This window comes from Coenobita brevimanus, chromosome 94 (assembly GCF_032717465.1).
Source record: "Coenobita brevimanus isolate Jiangsu-jjx chromosome 94, ASM3271746v2, whole genome shotgun sequence".
In the NCBI taxonomy this organism is placed as follows: domain Eukaryota; kingdom Metazoa; phylum Arthropoda; class Malacostraca; order Decapoda; family Coenobitidae; genus Coenobita; species Coenobita brevimanus.
In genome coordinates, this window is record NC_137047.1 from 10,556,060 (window position 1) to 10,581,601 (window position 25,542).

Genomic DNA, 25,542 nt, shown 5'->3' on the forward strand with positions numbered 1-25,542 from the left:
GAGATATTAGACTTTGTAACTTGAGTGACGTAAGTCCATATTATTAGTACCCTTTCATTTTTTTACATTTTATTTCTATTAAATTCACTGTACAATCATAAAAATTGTCTATTAATCATCCATTAGTAGGCTGTATGGAAAAAAAAAAAAAAAACATGAAATTTTAGAACAAATTCTGACTGATGAGGACTTACTGTACATGTACTCAAGAAATGATGTAAGATGACTTACCCTCAACACGATACTCTCGAGAAATGATGCTGGGTTGTCGACCTTCATAAAGCGTGGAACTGTAGAGCCCATGACCACCCAACGACCAGCCAGCAGTGCCAGTCCAGTCACTAGCAGAGCCACATGCCGCCACACCACACCTTTCATTACGCCTCCTAATGAAGCAGCATCATGTAACACCATAAAAATCTCTTGTAATGAGATCAGCTGTACAATCAGGGTCATGGTACAGAATTGGAAATGGGTGTCTTCATGCGGTGGCACCAATATAACAAGGCAGCTTCACTGACTGGTAATACAAACATCTCTAAACTCCCTCCTTATCCTCTGAAAGAAGGATGGTGGACTGCAGGAGACAGACAACTTCAGCCTGCAATCCAATGGGTTTATATTTTGATGAACCTGGGACTACAACTACTACTATATTCAGGGCCATAAATTTCCCTAATAATCCACCACATCTACTTCACAAAGAAAGCAACTCAGTAACTTTTCTCGCATACCATATCAAAAAATGGCTTCTATGGGAAGAAAAATATAATACACTAACTTCTCGCTGCTCTGAAAGGCTAGCCACAAGAAGGCAGTGAGTGGCAGAAGTGGTGGAATATTAAGAATCTTATGTCACTAGCTGTATATAAACCACTCTCTGCTTTGAAAGGCTAGCCACAAGAAGGCAGTGAGTGGCAGAAGTGCTGGAATATTAAGAATCTTATGCCACTAGCTGTATATAAACCACGACCACAAATCACCTTCACTTACGTATGTTTCAACGTAGGTAATTAACTCCTAATCAAGGGCCATATGAGTGCAAGAAGTACAGTAGAGTTCTCTGATTCATTATAAAATGCATCCAAACACACACATACACTGCATATAAAATGGCATCAGGCTTCATCTTAAGGAGTCCCCACACTAAGGTTGGCCATAAAACAGCCAATGTTTTCTAAGGACTGGAAACTTAACCAAGTGCTAAAACAGCTAGTAATTTTTCAGAAATTGCTAAAAAGTATTGGAAAAAAAAATGAAATATCAGATATGTACTAAGATATGCAACACTGTAAGAATCCCAACTTGTTCCTTGTGATGGGTTTCTTGCCTAAGAGCGATAATTGTGTGGCTTGTTACCAATCTTGCAGCCAGTACTTCCCAGGGTCAACAGTAGTCACCCATTTACTTGCTATTAAGATATATACAACATCTAAAATTATATACTGCATGCTAAATATACAGTATAACAGTGCTAAACTGGACTTCCACAATATGTTGGTGTAACTCAAACACCTGAGATAAAATATAAAATTATCCACTCCAGACTCATGAGGAAGAAAGTACAACAGATAATCTGTACATTAAATTACCAAATTGTGCAAAATTAAAAAACAAATTACATGATATTCAATTCATTTGTCAAGAACAAACTGCCAGTGAATCTACAGTAGCATGATGCAACAAAAATTCCTTAAAACATACCTGGCAAACTTCTCCAAATAGCTACTGCCCGCTGACTCTGCCCCATTATGAACAATATCAAAATGCGACCAACAAGGCCCCCATGAGCTAGAAGTATGTCATATGCACTGCAGATTCCCTGGAATACAATGTAATGTCAATATTCCCACTATTCTAAAATTAGAGGTTACACAATTCATCGCAGAAGGAAACAGAGTATTCAGAATTTCCTATATAATGCAAATTTGATAGCCCAGCTCTAGTACATCATTTCATTATATTCCTGCAGCTATCAGAAAATTGTGTTCAGCTTACAAAAGCCTCAGGCAGAGAAGTTAATAATGGCAATACCTAACCCCTCTGTATCAAAAACTCTCCTAAACTGAATTATAGTGCATGGTATATTGTCTTGAGATACTATATACAGTCTTGAGAAAACAAAAAAAGGATGATCTAGATAACTGCAAGGATAAAAAGGATTACAGATAACAAGTACACTATATAATATGTGTCACTGGATTCAAGGAGTTTAGCCAAGAAGCTAGAAAATTTAACACTGAAACCTACCAAGGCTGTGATGCCGACTTCCTTGCAAAGCATGGCAACAGCTGCAGAAGCAGCAGTCAGTAACATGTACAGCATGCTGTGTCCACACTTCACACTCCCACTGCAGAAATACATCAATAACACAAAATTTGGAATTTACAGAAACTCAGTATGCACAAATATACACATAATGTATTCCATTTCTCTCTAAACAGTTGTTTCATTTTTCACAGCTTTTTCCTTAGACTCATCACCTCTCTAAATGAAGTGTACAAATAATATGGGCTACTAGTATGACATACTCATAATGGTTAATGAACTGCAACTTTAATCACACAGAGTTATTTTTCTTACTGTTTTACCAAGAAAACAAACACTGTATAGCTAGGGTGTCAGGATGGTAAGGAGGGGGAGGCATGTCGAGGACTGGAAAGATAGAATGAGTAGGCCTGAGGGAGGGAAGAAAGAAGGCATGATGGATCAAAAGAGTGGAAAGGAAACTGGGGGTGAGGTAAAGAAGAAAGTTAAGAAGGTGGCATATAAAGAAACAACTAAATCCCATCAAACATATTTCACTTATGTACAATAATACATGGCTTTACAACAGAAAAATAATTTACAAAAGTGAAATTTTTCTACGAGAGCTACAAAATGCAATACAGTACTTCCTTACCGACTAATGCCTTACCGACTAAAGCCTGGCCTCTTAACAGAACAGTCATCAGTTGCTATCTTCACAGTTCTCACATAGCTTAAAAATGCTATAAATACAAACAGGGCACATAGCAGATCTGCTCTCCCAACTATTCCTGAAACCTGATAGGGAAAATAAATTAGTACAGTATACAGTACTGCAATTCAAAATTGCTAGAAAATAGTCCTTATTCCTGTACAACAAGACTGAGATTGTCCATTACTCTACCACAAGCTATATTCTGGAAGTACAGTAGCTTTACCAAGAGGATCTATGGACACTTCAGTCTCTCCCCAGTAACATTTCCTCCTTCCAGAACATATCACCTCCCCTCATATATCCCCATATCCTTTCCCCTGGCCTCTCCTATCTCTCACTTCCTACTTGATCCATATAACTTGCCCTCCTCAAACGTATTTCTGTGTTCCACATACAGTAATCATATTTCTCAATAACCTATTCATCACCATCATCATCATCATCATCTACTTTATTTCTCCAGTTCTCCCTCACAGACACTCTGGAGACATTTAAAGGCAACTTATTTCCTATGCCTTCCCCCCTAACTAATATTATTCATGAATTACCTATGCTATTCTACTGTACCATATGTCAATGCTGGAACATGTACAGTGTAATATAAGCTTTTCCTTACTCCCACACTTACATTCCTATTTTCTGTTACTGCTCTCAATGCCAGTGCCACTTTCACTTCATGCTGTTACTATAATTTTAACGGTTCATCCTCCATAATACTGTACTATCTTTGATTACTATGGCCTAAATAAAGTAAAACCTCAAAAAGTCAACCACTCAGACTGAGATTCCCAGACACCTTGCCATTTTGTGGGAATTTCCCACAACTCTGTGGGAGAACTGACCTTTCGTGGGAACTTTTGTGGGAGGACATTTCAGCCATTAAATATGTGGGAATTTTATCCCCATGTGGGAACTTTTGTGGACAATTTATCTTTTGTGGGTATTTTGTGGGAAAATATGCCTGGCAATGTTGCCCCAACATTCAGAACTGGTAGCCGGCTGAAGGAAGGCACACAGTCAGTCTGCGTCTGACCGTCGTCGGGTGAGGCTGTATCACTCTTGCGCTGTTGCCTATTTTGACTATTTCACTTTTGCATTTTAGTTAATTTCAAATGGTATATTTTAGTTTATTAGTTTCCAAGTGTTACACTTCAGTTTAACTGATTGTAGTGTGAAGTAAACAAGTGCAGAACTTTAAGTAATTATGTGATTGTTGTGCCCCTAAACCTTCGTCTCCAACACAAGCTACCTAATCTACGAAAGATCTTCGCACAGACATCCACCAGTTTAAGAAATGAAATGCACTGAATTGTTTTCTATTGTTTATTTCTATTGCTTTATACATGCTAATAGCCTACACTGTTGGTTTGTGTTTAAAGATTCACATACGGTACAGTACTTCCCCAACTCTATCTGTCTAGCCAAGCCTAACCTAACCTAGAGTATGCAACCTCCTATCCTAGACTGGCCTATGACATAAACCAAACTGTTTTTATTGCTTAGGTAACCATATGCTGCAACCAAATTATGGCACCCGGTGGTTTACTGAGCATTTAGGGTGCTTCAATCAGACTGAGCCTGTGTAAGTTTATATACAAGGGGTGATTGGGGTTTACTGATCATGTATGTCACTCACAGATGAGTGAGGCTGGTTGCTCTCATCTTAAATCTCAGGACAAACTTGCCTAGCCCCTGACTCCTATGTTCTTTATGGGACAACACAGGATTGGACGATGGATGAATGGATGGTTTATTTTTATTGCTTTATAAATGCTTCTTTACTTTAGTGTTAACTCCTACAGTACTATGACCGACGATCGTCAGTTTGTAAGTTTGCCACTTAGAGTCCTACAACAGACGATCGTAGAAGGTCTGTCAAAAACTCCCAAGCACTAAGCCAACCCCCTTTTTGACATAAATGGTTCCTACCCAAACAGAACTAAGGGATGAAGTGGTGGGAAGGAAGATCCCGCCCCCTCACCAGGTCTGTGGGAGGACCCCCCCCCCCAGTCACTTCTTCACTTCCCTCAGGCTGATTGGATACAACATGCTCTGTCCCCTCCCACCCAAACTTCAGTACTCACCAATACCACATCTACATCTTATGGGAGGGTGTCTCATGCCTGCTCACCCCCCCCCAAGCCCCCTATCCTCCACCTACCACCACCCCCCCTTTATATCGACTGACACATCAATATCTAATATACTATAGCAGTAGCCATGTATGTGTGTGTGTGTGTGTGTGTGTGTGTGTGTGTGTGTGTGTATTTTAGGCAGCCGAAACTACACATTCAAATCGCACCAAAATTGGCACAGAAATTGCAAAAAAATTCGCTGATGTGAAAAAACTTGGTCCCATCATGACTGAAAAACTTTTACTATATTTAATGAGCGATCGCATTTTGACCAAAAAAAATGCCGCTCCTAGAGCCCGGCATAGGATCTCCGTAGAATTTTTTCCCCACAAATACAACTAAAGTTTTTCAGACTTGCATTTGGACAACTTGGGTTCCATTCCCAAAGCTGCAAATAACACGATCAATTGGTTAGCTGCAAAAAATCCAAGTTACAGCGTTACACTAGAACGGCACATAAACGCGAGAGCCCTCCACTGAGGTAAGTGCGTGGGGCCCTTCCACGAGCACTTGTCCCTGCTATGATGTGTGTGCTTCCTCCAGCCATAATACACCCCACACCACCTCCCCCCATTGAGGGTGTATCTCATCCCCCCTCACTCCCACCAGAGACCCCCAACCCACCTCCACCTTCCTCCCTCCCTTCCAGTCCCTTGTCCCAAATGTGACGTGGGTAATTTCCCTACTATGATCAGCCTGTGTCTGTCTACTCTTACCATTTTTTTTTTTTTTTTACTCTCATGCTGACTCGTGCCTAGTTTCATCAACAGAAACATATTTTACATTGATTTCACTGATTTTGGCAAGGTTCTGTAGTGAAAATTAGGCTTATGCCAATTTTTTTAGTCTGGAAAAAAAATTTATTTGCTTTTTTTCACTCTCAAGCTGACCCCTACCCTTAGTTTCATCAATAGAAACATATTTTACATGGATTTTGTTGATTTTGGTAAGGTTCTCTGGGGAAAATTAGGGCTGCCATTTTTTTTATCCTCTCTTACCGCCAGGGGGGACTCTTATAATCTTTGATGGGCAGTTTTGTGGTAACCATTAGGCCAAGGGGACTGAGTTTGGCATTTTCAGCTATGAAAATTCAAGCTCTTGAAATCTATAAGAAAAATTGTTACCTTGGTAAACACTGAAAAATCAACCCTAAATTGTGGATGGAGTGGAACATAGCCTAGCTTCAGAAAAATGTGGTCTTCTGGGGTTAATAAACAAGTACCGGTAATCACATATAATTTGCAACTACTTTGGGGGGTAATATAGTTTTTTGGAACTTACTTCAGGTTAGTCAAAAAAAATCCGGTGTCAAACTACCCTACTAGAGTCCCATATAGTTCAACTTATGAATGGTTTACTGTACAGCAGCTACTAGTGTATGAAAAAACACCTTCACATTTTCCAATTCTATACTAGCTACTGTATTTGATTCCAAATCACAATTAATTTCTGTGCCTGTTTCAAACACAATTACTTTGGTGCTTGCACATAACATGATTAGTTTCTTCTACTGAACTTGGACTCCACAATTTCTCACCCAATTGACATTTATGTTGGCAACAAACCCCAACTACCCTTTCAACTACACCCTTTACAAGCCACAACCAGATGGAGTGCCTTAATCCACTAAATCACTACATTTTATTAAATTTCTAGTAATTCCTGGAATGTTAATAATTTCAGTAAAAGAAGATAATTTCAGAACTGTATGCTGAACTCACGGCCTCAGTGTGGATAGGGTGTGTGGCAAACAGGACAGCTGAGAGAACAGCCGCTCTTGGGGCTCGGCTGCCAAATACAACATAGAAAATGCGAAGGCTCATGATGCTGACCAAGGAGTGGAGTGCTATGTTGACAGCATGGTAGCTCACTGGTGCCAGCCCTCCCCATGCATAGTTCACCCTTGGGGGCAAATGGAAGATACCTTTTACCTCCTCAATACCATGGTGTACTTTGTATTCTTACTATTTCCAGGCAACTTTCTTTACCACAGAACAGACTTTTTAAACTAGAAGGGTAGTTATGGCCTCTAATCACCCCTTCAGTACCAATAATTCTACCGAAGTTGAATAATACTGACAAGTAATAGCAGGAATAAAATCAAAAGTATGTCACTATTTTTTTTTTTCTGCCACTATCAGTCTTATAACTTTATCTAACTACTGATCAAAGGGCAGAAACAAATGTGCTTAGATGGTATAGCAACATGCAGAGAACGGATATACTGTAACACCAATGGTGAAAATGGATTACACAGGTGAAGCTGAAGCTAGGAGGAGACATGAATGGTCAAGTAAATGATGGTGTCATAAGTGAGTGAGTGAAAGAGTAAGGCAAAGACTTCGAGGAAGAACAAGAATTTTGAAGAATTGAAATGGATGGATGAAGTATGTATGGATATGCACAGGATACAGAACCTACCCCCTATTAACATGCTCGCCAACATAATGGTTCTATCCTACAGAGTAACTTACTGAAACATACATATGGATGGTAATAATTATGTAAGGAAGATGGGACTTCCAAAGGCTTGCATTAATATGGGAAAGGATGCATGGTCCATTAAATGGGAATGTTTTGACAAAATGCAAGAGATAAATGAATTTCTTATTTTCCACTCTGGATTAAATGAGTTGGTAAACTACCACATTAACTTCGTTTAACCACTCCTGACAAATGTATATTACCAGTACTGAAAGAGCTCTAACCACTTCATACAAAAAAAAAAAAAAAAAAAAAAAAAAAAAAAAAAAAATCCACTGCTCACCTGAAGGACAAAACTGTAAGTGGCCGGTAAGATTTATGACTTGAAGGGTGTGTGAGACGAGTGCCCCAGAAGTCATTGTGGAATAGATTAGCCAATGGTGTGTCAGCACGAATATCGTTGTTGTTGACTATAGCCTCAGAGTCATCAAACACAAAGTCACCTGGCAGAGAGTTGAGGAAACACAAACACGCACATACACCCACCAGGAGGGCTGCAGTAGGGTATGGCAACTCTGAGGGAAAATGAGTACTCATTATTAAAATACTAAAAATACTACATTAAAGGTCTGTTCAAAAATTGTACAGTATTTTTATTTATAAAATATTCAAATCATTCTCCATTTTTTCACACAGGAAAACAAACAGCTGAATATTTTAGTACTAGAATGTGGAAACAGAATGGCACTAAAAGATACAAGCACAGGCAAAAGAGGTAGCTAAAAAAAAAACAAAAAAGGGGGGGGGGATAAGCAGTCTGAAAATATCAACACAGCAATGTAGAGAAAATACTGATATTAATATAGCATTCAGTACATTATTACTATGGGTAAAGCACATAATCAATACTGTACAATAAGGAACATTTTACAGAAAATATATGAACATAGTAATAATAACTTATTCCTGCGATTTCACCATTGCTTATTGATCATCCTACCATTTTCCTGCCATTGTGCTCCACAACCAATTCCAATAAATATTAGCCATTTATAAACTAAAGTAAGAAAATTCAAATGAGTCAAGCTATTCATCTATACCTGGTGCTGGGACATCTTCATCCCAGGAGGATGGGGCTGCTGTCTGTCCTGCTTTGGAGGCAGCAAGACCCTTAGGTGTGACATCCCGTTCTTGTAGCTTGTGTTGTTCCCCATCCCAGGTCCCACACCAGCCACCACACACCATGGTGCTTTACCCAGCTGTGACAAATGACACAACCAGGCTGGATCACTCAACAAAAACTCATGTACAAACATTTCAACTCCTTCAGTCTTATATTTAAATCTTAATTCTTCTTACAACCAGATTATTTTATTCATCCTGGAACACTTTAAGTTGAGTGCGGAGGCTGCAAGAGGATTTTTTCCATTCAACCATACTGCATAATCACTCACTTTTCCATCCCATTGTCAACAGACTTTCTCCTTCTACAGCTTTCATTTTAAAAAAATTAAAGATAACTATCAGTTTTTCTTATCATATCCATTCTACACACATGCCTCAATAATCCCATTTTCACTGCTCTTACTCTACTATTATTTACATCACGCCATACCAAGGTCTCAAACCCATGCGGTAAAAGTGGGCACAAACATACAATCATGCAATCCGCTTCCAGTCCTCACTCAGATCTCTAATTAGTAATATCATGGCCTTAATAACACCAGCCTTCTTCCTTCCCTGTGCATCATTGCTTTCCACTTCCTCTGCACATTTATCTTTCTTTTCCTATCACTGTACAGTATTACAGGACTTCAACTCCCTTACTAATTCCAGTCCCTCTCCATTCAACTGCACATCACGCTGCGAGTTACCTTCTCTTTAAACGACTACAGTATTTTCTCAATTATCCATCATTGCAACATCCAGCCCAATGCAATATCCAGCACTGCTGGATCTGCTGTATTAATGCAATATCTGGTGCCGAAATGGGGCGTAACCAACAGTTCTGTGCAATATCTGGCATCGAGGTGTATCAACTGGCTTGTAAATGGTAGCCAACCAGCACTGTATTACTGTATTTGATCAATACTGTACTCTATTGTATTTTATGCTTAATTATCATCTTTTACTCATGGGAAAGTTTTTAGAATAGAAGGCTGTAACAGATAATAACACAATATCCAGCTCAGTGCCAAATATTGAGCCGATGGGGGATACTAGGCAATATCCAGCATAGGGCTTGGCTGAATTACGCCGCATAGGCTAACTGAGAGTTTACTGTACTTGATATAAGTTAAATACATCAGCAACATTTTACTGTAATACAGCTCTGGTACGGTACTCTCTTCTACTTAAGGTCAACATCTGGCAATTAGAAACAGCTTTTCTTTCTGCCATGCATTGATGCATTTCTTAAATGGTAGTAGTAAAACCATCGATATATTTAATAGTCAGATGCCATAGTCCTGTATGGGCTGGCTGGCTGTCTTTGAGTTAGTTGTTTTATGGGGAGGAGCACTAAGCCTCCATTAACCCACATGCTGACACAGAGGGAACACATATGAGTTGATCATATACAGTAGTTACCACCCAGTGCTGTAAATGGTTTCCAGGCTTACAGGAAACCATTAGGCTTGTCACCCAATGAAAAGCCATCAGAAAAGGATAGAAGATAAATAAAAGGTGACAGGAAAGATGGGAGAAATAAGGAGAGTGGAGGGTAGACACAGAAAAAGAATGATAAAGGTGAAGGAAGAAGCTGGCAACACTATATCAAGTGAGTGATGATGGTTGCCACCACCTAGCTACCACTAGCAAAACTCTATCTATCTATCTATTGCCAGATGCCTCAATCCCATTCGGGGTGGCCACAAACAAATCGCCTCCATGTCGCTCTGTCGCCCGCCATTTCACTGCCCCACTCCCAACTCACACCCCTCTCTCTCATATACCTCTCCACCCCATCCCTCCATCTCATCCTCGGCCTCCCCCTCCCTCTTCTCCCCTCCACCTCACTCACATACACTCTCTTTATCAGTCTTTCACCCTCCATCCTCTCCACATGGCCAAACCACCTCAGTGTAACTCAAATACAATATATTTTAGGAAATAAAATATCATGATAGGTCACACTGCAGTTTTACCAGGTACTGTATGTTGTAAGCATAAAATTACAGAAATATTTTGTAGTCAATATCCATTAAACAAATGCAGTTTTAACAGTAATGCTACAAAATACAGATGCTAGTAACCAATTATTTATGTTGACTTATTCAGAACAAATAAAAAAAAAAGGCCAAGTGGGTGCAATCTGCAAATCAGTGAAGTGCAATGCCTCAGAAGGTGGTGCGAAGCCTGGATCCCAGACTCCCAAACAAGATCAACTCTTTCAATGCAAGGACATCTTTTTAATATTACTCCTGATACTCCATATGATTTTATTTACCACAGGTTAGATAAAGCCTTCATGAAACCCTTCAGTACTGCAGTGCAAAAAAAAAAAAAAAAAAAAAAAAAAAAAAAACAGGAAATATTGAGAATAAAGTAAAAAATAATAATAAGTCATCAGCCTGAAAGGGTTAAGAGCAATTCCATCTCATACCATCATCCACTCAACTGATGTGGTGCTGCCTGCTTCTTCCTTCACCTTTATCATTCTTTTTCTGTGACTGCCCTACTCTTCCCATTTCCTTCATCTTTCCTGTCACTTTTCATTACTCTTCATTCCTTTTCAGGTGGCTTTACACTGAGTGACAAGCCCAATGGTTTCCTGTAAGCCAAAAAACCATTTACAGCGCTGGGTAGTAATCATATAACCAACCCACACGTGTTCCCTACATGTCTGCAAGTGGGTTGATGGAGGATTAGTGCCCCTCCCTGTAAATCAACTAGGCCTAACTCAAATGGCCACTCCTTATGGGAATATGGCATCTGGCTATTGACAGACAGACAGAACTACCGGTATGATCTGATTTTGCAATAAAGAAAAGGAATGAGTAGAATCTTAGTGTCTCCTGCTTTCTACAAAAACAAATTTTAGCTACACAAGGAAAACCATCATAAGCAATCTTTCATTTTTGCTGAAAGGACAAGGAAATGCATATGGATATTTCACATACCTCCTGTTCTTGAAATAATGAATATGAACAACAGTAATTAAATGATCGTGAGTTTGTTAGTGAATCCATTAGTTCTATGCACCCAGAATATTAAGATGGTAGGGTATTCAACCTTTTCACTGCATAGGACTTTCCACACCTGAATACAGTCATCTGCCATTAACCAGAATAGTCTCTAAGTGTAACATCTGATCAAATGGTTAAATAATGGCTGTGGTTAAGATTACAGCAGCCGTAAGTATACATGCACAAACTACGATTACAGCAGCCATAACCTAACCTATTTCTAACCTAACTGAACCACCAAACATAACCACTAAATTCTTGTGGTTTAAGCTGAATTGTAGCAGTATTAACCTAACTTAACCTAACCAAACAACTCTTGCATTCATTATATGTATGAAAGCTCTGTAACTGCCATAATCATAGTCCTTGAGTGTATGTGTATACAGTAATTATAGCTGCCGTAATCCTAACAGACTTCATTAAAGAAACTAATCCCTGAGCAAACCTACCTAAGTACTTTATTAGCCCATTTGTCTTAACTGCTGCATTATGTTTTAGTTTCAGCCTAGGCATTCTTTATTACTACAAAGAAAGTAACAAAGAAAGTCAAAGTAAAATGTATATGACAGGGAAAAAATAACAACTCTCCTTACTGCACCAAGTCAAGACAATGGGTCTACATTAATAACTCACAGATGTATCAAAAGTAGCTGTAATAGAAAATAAAGACAACACCACAATAGCATGAGCCTTCACTAAGTGCAGAAAATATTAATGCATTATTCATGGTCTACATCATAAATGATGGTCTCCTACACTTTCTAAACCATACGGAACACCTATAATTAAGGTCAAAAATCAAGTCAAGTTTCCTAGGAACGATCTCTTGGCAACAAAATGAAAACTGACCCAGCTCAGAACATCTAGGCTACAGAATTTTTAAGCATTATCTTGTGAAGAAAAAATTCAACTATAACAATAGTGATATATGATGCCTGTCACCTCAGCTAACACACACAATAATCAAGCTCAAAATTCAACAGACTCTATGGCCAATAATAACAATAAAAAGCCAAATCTCTGAGGCAATTAGTATGACTTGCTCAAGTTCCACGTACCACCTGCCCACCTCTGACCCTATCTATACCCATTGTTAACATTTACTCTTGGCCCGCATGAATATTATTTGTAATGTGTCAAGCTGATCAGCAATCTTACTTACTGCCACAGTATAACGTTTCAAACAACCGTAGAATCTGATACAAACTGTGAGAGGGAGGTATAACATCTCCTATCTAGAAAAGCCAGTTCCTTGCCCTTCCTCTCGTCTTTGTTCCTCCTGGTGGTTGACTCTGAACACCGTAATAACAACCTAATACATTCTTCTTTACTGCTGGCTTCCACCTAAGAGTCATGCCCTTTGTACACAAGGTTGGAAGGTAGTGGGGCAGATGAAAAGAACTTACCCATCACCAGCAGCGTCACTTGTTTACATTTGTCGTCTGTCACTGCGGCGCATCCATCATCTCAGCTGACACATGGAAAACTCCGATTCCTCAGGTATCCCATAAAATTACCTATAAGACTTTCTAGAGGCAGTGGTTTACCAGACTCACAAATACTGATTATGCTTACCTATAAGACATTGGTGAACTATATTTTTAGCTAAAACTTGCGAACTTACTATCTGCCTCATCACCAAAATCGGACTTCACCGCAAAGTTGATTGTAATCTTTCACTGTTCACTGCTCAAAAATTATATAGGCTCTATATATTTTTGGCTGACGGATTTCACTATGCAAAATGTGACAAAATAAATGTTCTGTAATAAAACAGACTTGCACATATATATATGTTTTAATTTTTGTACTCAAACGAATCAAGCGCCTACCTTACAAACTGTGTCCCAAGAGAGAAAGAAGACCAACTTTTAGGTCTATGGTTCTTCGATGAGGTTACCAGCCTAACATGCAACCATTATACAGCACGTACTCATTTGCATTTACTAGGCTGAGGTTGGCGGGATGGCACCTGAGCCGAGGCGTCCGATTCATAGCCGCAGGCTTCGGCAGAACTGGTCCTCCAGTAAGAAAAATCTGTTCGCGATGCACCGGATAAATGTATTCTAAGTAGACCACGATTCCTTCTCTCTTAGTACCTCTTACTGTATAATACAAATCAATTCAGATAGCAGTGCAGAGTTATTTCACTATAGTTCTGCTGTCATTAGAGGCTGATTATCACTGACCTGGGTTTTTATTACACGAGAATGAAGTTTAGCTACAAAGCAGGACTAACTAGACATGCAAATATTCACCCATGCAGAGAACTGAGTATCAAGTAGGACTACGCGGAACAAAAGTCCAAGCTGAGATACAAGCCTACACACAGCTAATATACGCTTGTACATACCTTACATAGCCTAATATTTTATTTTAATGTTCTCAAAGTCCGACCCCTATTGGTCATATTCAACACTCATCGATCCAAACATCCTGGCGTAGGCCGGGCCGACATGGAGGCGATTTGTTTGTGGCCAACCTTAAGGGACTGAAGCGTCTGGCAATAGTTAGATAGATAGACAGATTATTATTATTATTATTATTTGGGCCATAAGCAGGAGCTTCCCATTCAGTATGAATGTCCTCATCACTTCATTTTTCTTACCACCAGACGACTTCTTCAGCTTATGACAAACCCTTCTGACTGAGGTGATAAGAAAACGAGTTGTCTCTAAAATGAAGCACGTCCATATGAGGGTTCGCCAGTGAAGCTTTCCATGTGAAAATCCTTAGCGTGTGACTCGCCGACAGGGCCGCTTCTAGATATTCTCCCATACCTGAAAATAATGGTCGGCTATTTTGCATGTCATGCCACCTAAATCCTCCATTAGACTGCAGTAATCTTTAATAACAATCTTAAAAGGCACTGTAAGGGCTTGCTTGACAGTCGGGTTACCATAATCTTCTATACTATACTTCAATTTTTGTAATGGCAACGTGTTCTTTACATTGATGCTACAATGATCTTCACATTTGTAAAACTTACCAGTCCTTTCTTTGTTGCAGTAATACCATGTGTGTGTGTGTGTGTGTGTGTGTGTGTTTGTGTGCGCACGCGCGGAGGATTAGGTTATTACTGAATACAATAGTAGTAGTAGTAGTAGTAGTAGTAGTAGCAGCAGCAGCAGCAGCAGAAGCAGCTCCCGCATGGTTCATCTAAATGGTGAACGCGGTGGACTGCAGACTGCAGTTGTCCTTCTCCGGCAGTCCACCATCCTCCTTTCGGGTAATAGGGAAGGAGCTATGGAACATTACATATAACCAGGCATCAGAGTAGTCCGTTTATATCGGTGCAGTCCCTCTCCAGCTGTCATGTGTGAATAGGCTGTTTACGAAGTTGGTTTTATCTTGCAGCAGGCTGTTTAGGAAGTACGTTCTATCTTGCGGCAGCTTATCCTTCTTCAAATTACTGAAACACTTGTGATTAGCCTTAGAAGAGCCTAAGATGAACTGCCAACGGAAAACTTAAAGTATGGCAAATTAGGTCTGGCTAGTTTGATCTGATATGTGAAATTTTAAGTAACAGTTAGATTTGAGTGACAAAGAATAGTTCTCCCACCAAGTATCTGTTGCCAAGTGGTTGTCTAAAATGGATGGTCTTATTCTGGCCAAGGCCTATGTTTGGACATGAAATCCTTACATTTAGTTTTGAGCAGAATTAAGAGCAAGGAAGAGCCGGTCGTTTGAATATTATTATCCAAGGTCACACCAAGCTGTCTTAATATCTGTATTGGAAATATCCAGAACTGTAACTCAGATTACTACCACTATTTACCACGCCCAGAATGTCCTACTCTAGCTTCATCTGACCTAGCTTAATTTATCTTAGCCTAACTTAATCAGACCTAACTTAACCTATCCTAATCTACTTAAATGAGTTCAAGAATCTGAGGTCCATCTTACCGACGATAACTTCCCAACCCCTTTTACCATCTTATTCTGACCTAATATGGACTATAATTAACTAATATATATATATATATATATATATATATATATATATATATATATATATATATATATATATATATATATATATATATATATATATATATATATATGGAAACTCCATGTACTGTTGTTTGCAGATGATACTGTGTTGTTAAGTGAAGACGAGGGGAAGCTGCAAGGCTTGGTGAATGAGTTTGGGAGAGTGTGTAAGAAACGGAATCTGAAGGTGAATGTAGGGAAGAGTAAAGTGATGGTCTTCGAGAGAAGTGAAGTCAGTGAATGTACTGTGAGACTGGATGGGGAGGAGATGGAGAATGTGAGTGCGTTTAAGTACTTGGGTAGTGTGATGAGTAAGGATGGAAGTTTAGAGGGTGAAGTGCTTGAAAGGGTGCAACAGGGAAGAAAGGTTGCTGGTTCCTTGAAAGCAGTGATAAGAAACAGGGAAGCGAGCATGGATGTGAAAAAGCTACCACATGACAGTATTGTGATACCAACTCTAACATATGGAAGTGAAGCTTGGAGCTTGTTGGAGGGACACAAGTCAAGAGTGAGAACAGTGGAAATGAGTTATTTGAGAGGAGCATGTGGAGTCACATGGAGACACTGACAAGTGAGGAAGTTAAGGGGCGTTGTGGTGTGGATGTGGATGTGATAGGAAGCGTTAAGAGAAACACATTTATGTGGTTTGACCATGTGGAGAGGATGGAGAGTGAGAGACTGACGAGGAGAGTGTATGTGAGTGAGGAGGACGGGGGCAAAAGGGAAGGGGAGGCCAAGGATGAGATAGAGGGATGGAGTGGAGAAGTATATGAGAGAGGGGGGTGTCAGCTGGGAGCAGGGCAGTGAAATGGCGGGGGACAGAGCGACATGGAGACTCTTTGTTTGTGGCCACCCCTTACGGGATTGAGGCGTCTGGCGATAGATAGATAGATCTGTGTGTGTGTGTGTGTGTGTGTGTGTGTGTGTGTGTGTGTGTGTGTGTGTGTGTGTGTGTGTGTGTGTGTGTGTGTGTGTGTGTGTGTGTGTGTGCATCCGCCTCAAGGTACAGACTGTCACCCTTTTCTATGTTTGCTTAGTCTAGCTTATTAACATAGTCTAACCTGATGTGCCCTAGCTTAAGCTAACATAGCCTAATTTAAGCTACTACAGTCTGCTCTGCTCATACGTAGTCAACGCTATCTAAAACAAACGAAATACATTCCAGCCTATCCATGGAGCATATTCGAATCTAATCCAACCTTATCTCTGACCTGGCCCATTTACCATTTGCTTTACCAATCTCAAATACACTTATCTCTGCAAACGCTGGGTGAGAAATAGTGTAGTTTATTAAATATTGGTGAAACTATGCCACGTCCCGAACTGAACCGTGAATGGGGGAACCATGTGAGGAAACACACACACACACACACACACACACACACACACACACACACACACACACACACAGATAAACGGACAGATAGACAGCCTGGTAGAAAGATAGGTAGACAAATAGATACACAAACAGATAGACATGAAAAATAGATATAGCGTATGAAAGAGTAACAGCAAAATATCAAACCTGAAGGAAGCCATTGTACCAATGATTTTACTTTTAAATTCTTTGTACTACAACATTACCTTTAGTAACTCTCTCTCTCTCTCTCTCTCTCTCTCTCTCTCTCTCTCTCTCTCTCTCTCTCTCTCTCATCAGGTAGAGGTTAAAATCCAGAGCTGCCCTTGAAAATTTGGCAAGGGACACAAGCTTCCTAAAACAGACCCTGGGTAGAGGACATTTGCACCTTTTTTGTGAGGGGACACATATACCCAGGACGGATACATAATTCAGGGGAAGTGTCACCGCGTAAAGGGTATTCCTCTTCATTATCTAATTAATTCATATATACTTAATTATCAGGGGAAATAAACTGTATCTGAGCCTCATTAACATAAAACTCCCTTCTTAACACTATCAAGTTCATCAGAAAATTCATCAGTAAAATTATTATAAAAGACATGATGGTCGTGACTTGGCCAGTTTCACGCAAGGGGAGATTAACCCCATCTACTACATCACGACGGAAGTTTTTATCCCTTTAATATGATGACGTCCCCTCCTCTGCCTCGTAAGATATCAGGTGCACATATGTGTGTTAGGGGTGTATACTTGATTTCTTGGTGTTTTTTTTTTTTTTCTGACAACAATTTGATTTGAAATTTCAGCAAGCCCATACCCCAACCTACAACACCCGTCTTTACAGGATGTACTTATACCTTCCCTACGCCAACACTCACTACCATCCCAGCCTGACCCGTATGACACTTTCCGCCAACCCAATTTTTCTCCCATCAAATTTCTAGGGGAGAGATATTATTAGTTACAACTTACCATCCGATCTACAAAGTTCATCTTGACAGAATATATTTCACCCATCTTACTCCAACACCCATCATCATTTCTACCCATTCTACTCATCCCACTCATTTCTGTTCTAATGTTATTATTATATTGATGACTGTCGCAGTCACAAGCCAACCTACAACATCCATCTTCAGATTTCTTCCTCTGTTCTGCTCCTGTTCGCCCATCCCGCTCCACTTCGACCACCCCACCCAGACCAAGATGAAATCTACTGCACGACAAAGCCAATTTTGCACATGTCTCTAAGGGACCTGTAGCAACCTGTAGTGGCTCAAATACATCTGGCAGGCCTGCCGCCTGAAGGGACCTAACGAACTTAAACTGTCACAGCTCGGATACCATTGCACTGACAGGGGTCATTTTGGGTAATCACCTTCTTAAGGATGACTTGAATAGATCTGCACTGACTTAAATCAGTCTGATGAATACGAAGGACCTGTAATGGCCTAAATAAACCGAAATAGTTCTAATCTGATCTATTTGAGTTGAAACATTGCTGAATGAACTAGAATGACCAGAACATAATCTAAGCTGACCTGAATGGTCGTGAACAAATCACTGTGAACCTGCCCTGCCCTGAATGGACCTTGTGTTGCTTGCGTGGACTTGCAATTGCTTGTGTGAATCTAAAATTGCTTGAGTGGACTTGAAAGGACCTAATAAGACCACAGCCTCTCCTAAAGTGCAAGCATATCTAAACAAAGCAGCAGCCCCACATGGAACACAGCTGACATTCACGAACTAACAGGCAGTCAGCTCCCTCACGTAACTCAGATTAGTTTTGACAGGAAGGCCAAGCACAGTGTGGAATCTTCCAGTGTCTTTTGGCTTGTCTGCAATATATACTAGTGTCGGGCAGAAAGGTATCATGAGCAATCTTACATTCGTTGTTTAATTACTTGTTTACTTATATTTGTTTATTATTTATTTATTTATTGCAGGGAGCATAATGGAAGAAGAAAGTAGGAAATTCCTATGTTTCCTGTTATTCCTGAAATAAAACAAAGAAAAATAGTTACTGCCGATATTTGATCGTGATTCTTGGCCCTGAATATAAATGAACTGACTGGAATGACCTATATGTGAAAGGACTGACTAAATATGAGGATGCAACAAATATTCCACAGATGTGAAGGGATTAGCTGAAAACGAAGAAACAACAGATAGTTTCACACATCTTCACGTATCACCGATTGAGTACTAACGCCTACTTCCACACTAAATACGTGCTAGGGCAATGTCACTTCTGACGTGTATAACGGTATTAGAGAGAGTGTTTTTATGTTATGTTGGTGGGTGTTGAAAATAGTCGGATAGGAATGAAGACAATTCAAAATCCTACACTGTTCCCCTTCCCAGCCAGAAATCTGGGATTGATATCGTGCTATCTTGGACAGTAATCCACCACTCTTAACCACTTGGCCATCATTTCTGTTAAACTGCATAAAGCATCCAAACAAGAGATTTTAAAAAAATAATAATAATAATAAAGCTTAAGATTAATGCCTAACGACTTTGCGAGGGCCCCAACCTTGACCTTCCTTTGGACACGACTTGCAACAATCGAGGTTCCATCCAGGTCCCCAATTGTACGACTGGGGATGAAGGGCAAATACAGGAGCAGCCCCACAAAGAAGAGGGCGTTACCTCGATGGAAGGCGCCAAGAGTGGGTGGGTGTGAGGTGGGGAGGCGGTGTTGAGGGTAGGGCGGGATGGGAGCTGCCAACAACACTATATGAGGACGTCTGGCACTAAGAATCATATTTATAAAGCATTTTCGTTTATTTTGTTCATAAAGAAGACACTGTAACGTTCATCTATCATGAATAATTCCGTATCCTCGTATTTTTCACGTTACCATACACTCTGCTTTGAATGAAAAGTATTTTGTTACCGTATAAGTGAAAATATAAGCATAAAAAAAGATTTTACATTAATTTAAGAAAGTTTATGGATACAGTCCCAGGCGTGGCAGCGGCAACCAGGTATTTTAAGAATATGGGGAACCTTCAAACCTCGCAGCTGGCAAAGGTGTGTCAGGGCCTATTTATACACATCCATAAAATCCCGAATGCGTCTTGCTAATTTGGCTCGCGTGTACATATATAGAGATAATTCGCTTGGGGCCTTGACGTGTTGTGCCGTCAACCAAAGGAGTTGGATTCTGTTGCACTAGGTCTATCACGTCGGATCCCATCACTCTGAGACACTTCAACATTGTGTTTGTTCTGAAATCATTATAGTATTCATGTCTGCACCATCACCATCACCATCACCATCACCATCATCATCACCATCACCCCCACCATATCCAACTTGTCACCATTTGACACCATACCACAACGTTTTTGCTCCACATTCTTACCATATATGCACAATAATTAGCATCTTACTGAATGTGGATTATATCTAACACCATACCTAGATCTAATCAGAAAACTATGCCTACACTAGAACTCTTGACACCTTACGGGTAAAGCTTATGGCACCATATCTGCACCATAGCTATCATTCTATACCTACATCATATCCATCATTGAATATATGTACTCCAACTTGCATGTACAGCACTTACAGTTTTTGCAGAAGATAACCAGATGTAGAACAAGGAAATTCATTAAAGAAAATCCATACGCCAGATTACAGATGTCCTCCAACTACTATGACACAACATTTACATCACAACTATCATCCAGTCCCTACACCATACTGCATAACACCGTTCTTGCATCACTATTACTGTAAAACTACACTTGCACCAAAACATTGGCAACACGTCCATGCGAGTTGACTTTTGATTCAAAGATAGATCCCAAGGTTGTGCAAGGAACAGACTAAGGTCTTCCACACTACCCATCGATACGGCATAGAGACACCCCTACAAATATCAGCATACCAGTCTTGAGAGAAATGATGCCAATATGTTTCCACTATGGACGGTAAGGTGTTAGTGACTAAGCGGTGACGTACGTGTGTGTGTGGGGGGGGGTATCAATAGTTGGTGCGAAGGAGAACTGACACGTCAACGGGAACGGACTGTCTATATAGTGTATGCTCAGGGTCAGATTAGACACACACACACACACACACACACACACACACACACACACACACACACACACACACACATTCATCATCCTGTACCTACTTGCACATAACTCTCCTGATTCCGTAACCACCATGAGACTATTTTTACCATAATTATCATGACACAGTACCTGAGCCATACAAATGACACCACACTAGCTGCAGCTTCTTCATAAATACCACATCTACACCACCACACCATATCCATACCAAGATACCATACCTACACCACCACATCACATCACACCACACTGTAACCACCCCACACCAGACTTGCACCACAAGACTACGTCCTTATAGTCACACCACCACACTATAGTACTATTTTCACATGTAGCACACCCTCACCACAACACCAGCACTTCGCTACACACCATCACACCCCATCACACCATACCTCCACCACACATCAATAATTTCATATCACCGCACACCACCTACACCACACCTCCACCACACCAAATTCCTATACCACCAACATACACCAATATACCTCGTCTGTGCCACTTCCCCGTGACCTCAATGACTGTGGGCGCACCTTAATAAACACGTCTATCTCTGGCCCACCATCACCCAGGCCTCCTCCTCACCCACTCTCTAGGGTTACGGTAGGCAGGCACGATGTACATATTTAGAGTGGCACAGGGTACAACATGGGGACAGAGGTATAGACTGTAATGCGAGCAAATTGTACATATACAGGGAGGCAGTGTACGCCAAGGAAGGCAAAGTTTACATATGTTGGGACATCGAGTATAAATATTTCATGAGGCACGGGGTACATAATGGGGGCTGAAGGTACATAAAGGGAGCTGAATGCGCATATATGAGGGGGATGAGTGTACATAATGGGGGCAAAATGTACATAGTGGGAGCAATGTGTACATATTGGAAGCAAAGTGTAGCCTACATAAACAAGCAGTGTATGTAATGAGAGTAGAGTGTACATTTATGGGGTGCCACAGAGTTCATAATGAGGGAACAGGGTACATTGTAGGTGCAGAATGTACATAACGGAATCAAAGTGTACATATATAGGAAGGTTGACTGCAGTGACATTTAGAATGTACACAGAAAGGCAGAGTGAACAATCGACAAAAATATTAATAATGTTTGACGATACTTGAGTCAGCTGATATTTCTGCCATTTCTTCATTATGCTCCGGTTTGTTCGCTAATGCTTACGAAACTAGAAATCCAAGAGATGAGATTTTACTTTTGCTTCCGTAAATCACAATCCAGAACAAAACAAGGTTTTGGAAACTACTTATGGGACATTATTTAAAACTCTTGATCCTGAGTAGCAGAATTTTGGCCTATACAAGAGAAAATAATAATAATAATAATAATAATAAATTATTATTATTATTATTATCATCATTTAACGAATCTGCATCACATAGGCCTACTTACTGTTTATGAAATTACATACTATACAGGAAACCAACACAATGTCTATACGTCTCCCTATATCATTGGTTAATCTTATTTTTCCCGCAACAGATGCATTTCTTAATATATTCAAAGGTAAAGTAAAATGATGCTGATAGGCTTAAAAAAAATCTTATAGCTGTCAAAGAATTCACCTTTTATTTGCCATGGATTTCCATTTGTTACGTAAATTCTCCTAATGGTATTTAGATCGGCACCCAAAGGAATTCCTAGGTGTCCTCATTGTTTGAGAGTGTAACCGTCAATTCTGAATACATGTGAAGACTATCTCATGCAGGACTGGTGTACTGGTATTAAAGGGGATGTTTTTATGATTATTTCGTTGGGTCTTTTGGAAAATAAAAAGCCTGCTCTAATGACACTCAAATAATTAAACACGCTCCTTCCCTAGCCTGGGTTCGAATTCGCGTCTTTTCAAATCACAAACCACCTCTCTAACGACCCGACTGCTACCTCCCCCGGCACATAACCTCCATCCTATATGTTACCCTCATTTAATTAATACCTCCAAAGTAACAGTCTCTGGCACACCAAATGTTTCAATTTCTAGCTTTTGCCAATGGACTGTGATATCTTTTCTCGTCTACAGTGTGAGCTCCAGATGTCGTTGGCGGGCTGTAGTATATACTGAGCCAATGACTTCTGACAATCCTCGCTGTTACATTTCCTGATACAAATTCCGGACTTCCTTTACCATTCCTCGGGTGATTCTCTGCCACGGACGGTTTCATGACGACAAATAAATAAATATATATATATATATATATATATATATATATATATATATATATATATATATATATATATATATATATATATATATATATTTAATTCAAAAGGACAAAATAATGGAACATATTACGAACTACTCATGAAATATAGATATGATTCCTGTCATTCTTTAAATACTGAGTGCCATTTACGTATAATATTTGGAGTGGTACAGGGCTACTTTAATCGGATGATGGGAAAACCAGTACTCAAGTATTCAGCGTCACAGAGACAGTACTAGTACAGTACTTGCTTGTAACAGTAGCTCCAGATTTGAGCGACAAGGTGTGACAGGGAGGAGTGCCAAATATGAACACTTCTTGCCCTCACAGTCAGCCAACAGTGTCGTCGTCAAGGGCAACAGTTCATTTACAGCCATCTTATGAAACCAAGCTTAATCTGAAAAGAGCACACAGCTGCTACCATTTATTTCCTTACATTTCTAGTATCCCAGAACAACATGGAGCGAGATTCCAACCTAATTAATCGTCGCTGTTTAGTTGACTGAGATTTCTTTGGGTTCTGAAACACTGAGACATTGTAAAGACATAATTGTCTGTACCACCGATTATCATGATGTTCAAGTCCACGGGAGTCTCGGTTCTTATGGCAAAATCGCAATCCTGTAAGAAAATTTTTTTATCGTTTATTTCTTTTATTATCGTCAGACGATTTTGTTCAGCTTGAGAGACCTCTGGTATGGAAAGGTTAATCCTCAGACGTCAGGTTTCCCAGTGATAAACTCTCCTGGTGTTTGTTTGAGCATAAGATATGGGTCGGTTCCCAAGGTATAAAAGTAAATCACATTCCCATTTTCTGCATCGTTGTCGCCTCATCTCTCGCTACTGGCACCTGGTGTACTCTTTTCTGGCAATCGTCAGCTTCCTTAACTAAGTCAGTCAGTCAGTCGGTCAGACCCCTAAGTGTCACAGCAGAGATCCTGACACTGAACCACCAGCACAGCATGTATGTTGGCTGTAGAAATAAAGGGTTAATACACCTAACTCAAGGACACTCCAGGGAGCTATTGAAAGTTTGTGAAAATGCTGTCCTTCACGTACAAACATCATTTCGTGAGTTCAAAGTGTCTCATTTGGCAGCCGACGGCCTACATGTCGTAAATACACCCACACTAGGTCGTGCTGGTTGTGTGTGTGTGTGTGTGTGTGTGTGTGTGTGTGTGTGTGAGAGAGAGAGAGAGAGAGTTCTTATTTCATTTCCTATATTTGCTCTGGTGGGGTAATTTACAGCCAGACCCCCCACACATCACATCACCGTCAACCACATCCACACTTACACCACATCCAGTACCACACAGGCTCGTATCCTCCTGGAAGTTACAGGCGAATTATGTTACAATTAAAAAGACAAAAATAACATAACATACATGAGAATTATGGGATGATAAATATGTAAAATAACTCGTACAGGAAGAAATGCACATGTATCATCTGCCAAACACAGTATTATTGATAAGAGCATCTACACAGCGGGAAGAACAGAACCAATGTCGTGACTTACAATACGTTCAGCTTTATTCTACACGCTGAGGCAAGAATCTTTGTCATTATCTTCAGTTAAACAGACGAATTAAATGTAAAAGCATAAACTGATAACCTATAAGCATACCAAGAACACTGTATTAGACATAAAATTCAATACTGCAAGTAATATTTTGATGTGTTAAATTATAGATATTTTTGATATTTATCAGTTTCTACTTTATATGGGTTCTTTGTTTAGCAACTGAAGAAAGAGGTTCATGTTTTGGAATGAGGATGAAGATGTTACTCGTACCGATCTTGATTTTGCTTTTCCCCCTGAAGGAAATATTGTCTAGAACACCCTTGTTTGCGAACCATCTATACACTCCCCACTCATCTCCATCACATCACCACCACCACCACCCACACTGCGGCTCTCATCACCACCAACACCACTGACACTACCAACACCACCAACCCCACCAGTGAAACTCCCTTCACCTTTATGCACTACCAACACTCAAACATCACCATCACCATCACCGTTTCCAGTGCAGCTCTTATCACCACTACTACCAACACCACCCCACTCCCACCATTCTCATACCACCAACACCAACACTCCACACCACCACATAACAACACTCAACACCAAGCCATCATAATCAATGCACCAATCAAT

At 40.1% G+C, this 25,542-nt stretch overlaps 1 protein-coding gene across 1 annotated transcript in view; it reads right to left on the reverse strand.

The window, feature by feature from the left end:
• LOC145412847 (protein O-mannosyl-transferase F38B6.6-like) overlaps positions 1-25,542 on the reverse strand; it is a 50,017-nt gene that overhangs the window by 22,902 nt on the left and 1,573 nt on the right. The window contains exons 2-9 of the mRNA XM_080282646.1: positions 14,348-14,488; positions 8,622-8,780; positions 7,865-8,096; positions 6,819-6,999; positions 2,918-3,045; positions 2,251-2,350; positions 1,705-1,822; positions 232-386 (exon numbers count right to left, since the gene is read on the reverse strand). Coding sequence (XP_080138772.1) covers positions 232-386; positions 1,705-1,822; positions 2,251-2,350; positions 2,918-3,045; positions 6,819-6,999; positions 7,865-8,096; positions 8,622-8,766 — 1,059 coding nt within the window. The 5' untranslated portion in view covers positions 8,767-8,780; positions 14,348-14,488. The remainder of the gene's footprint in view (positions 1-231; positions 387-1,704; positions 1,823-2,250; positions 2,351-2,917; positions 3,046-6,818; positions 7,000-7,864; positions 8,097-8,621; positions 8,781-14,347; positions 14,489-25,542) is intronic.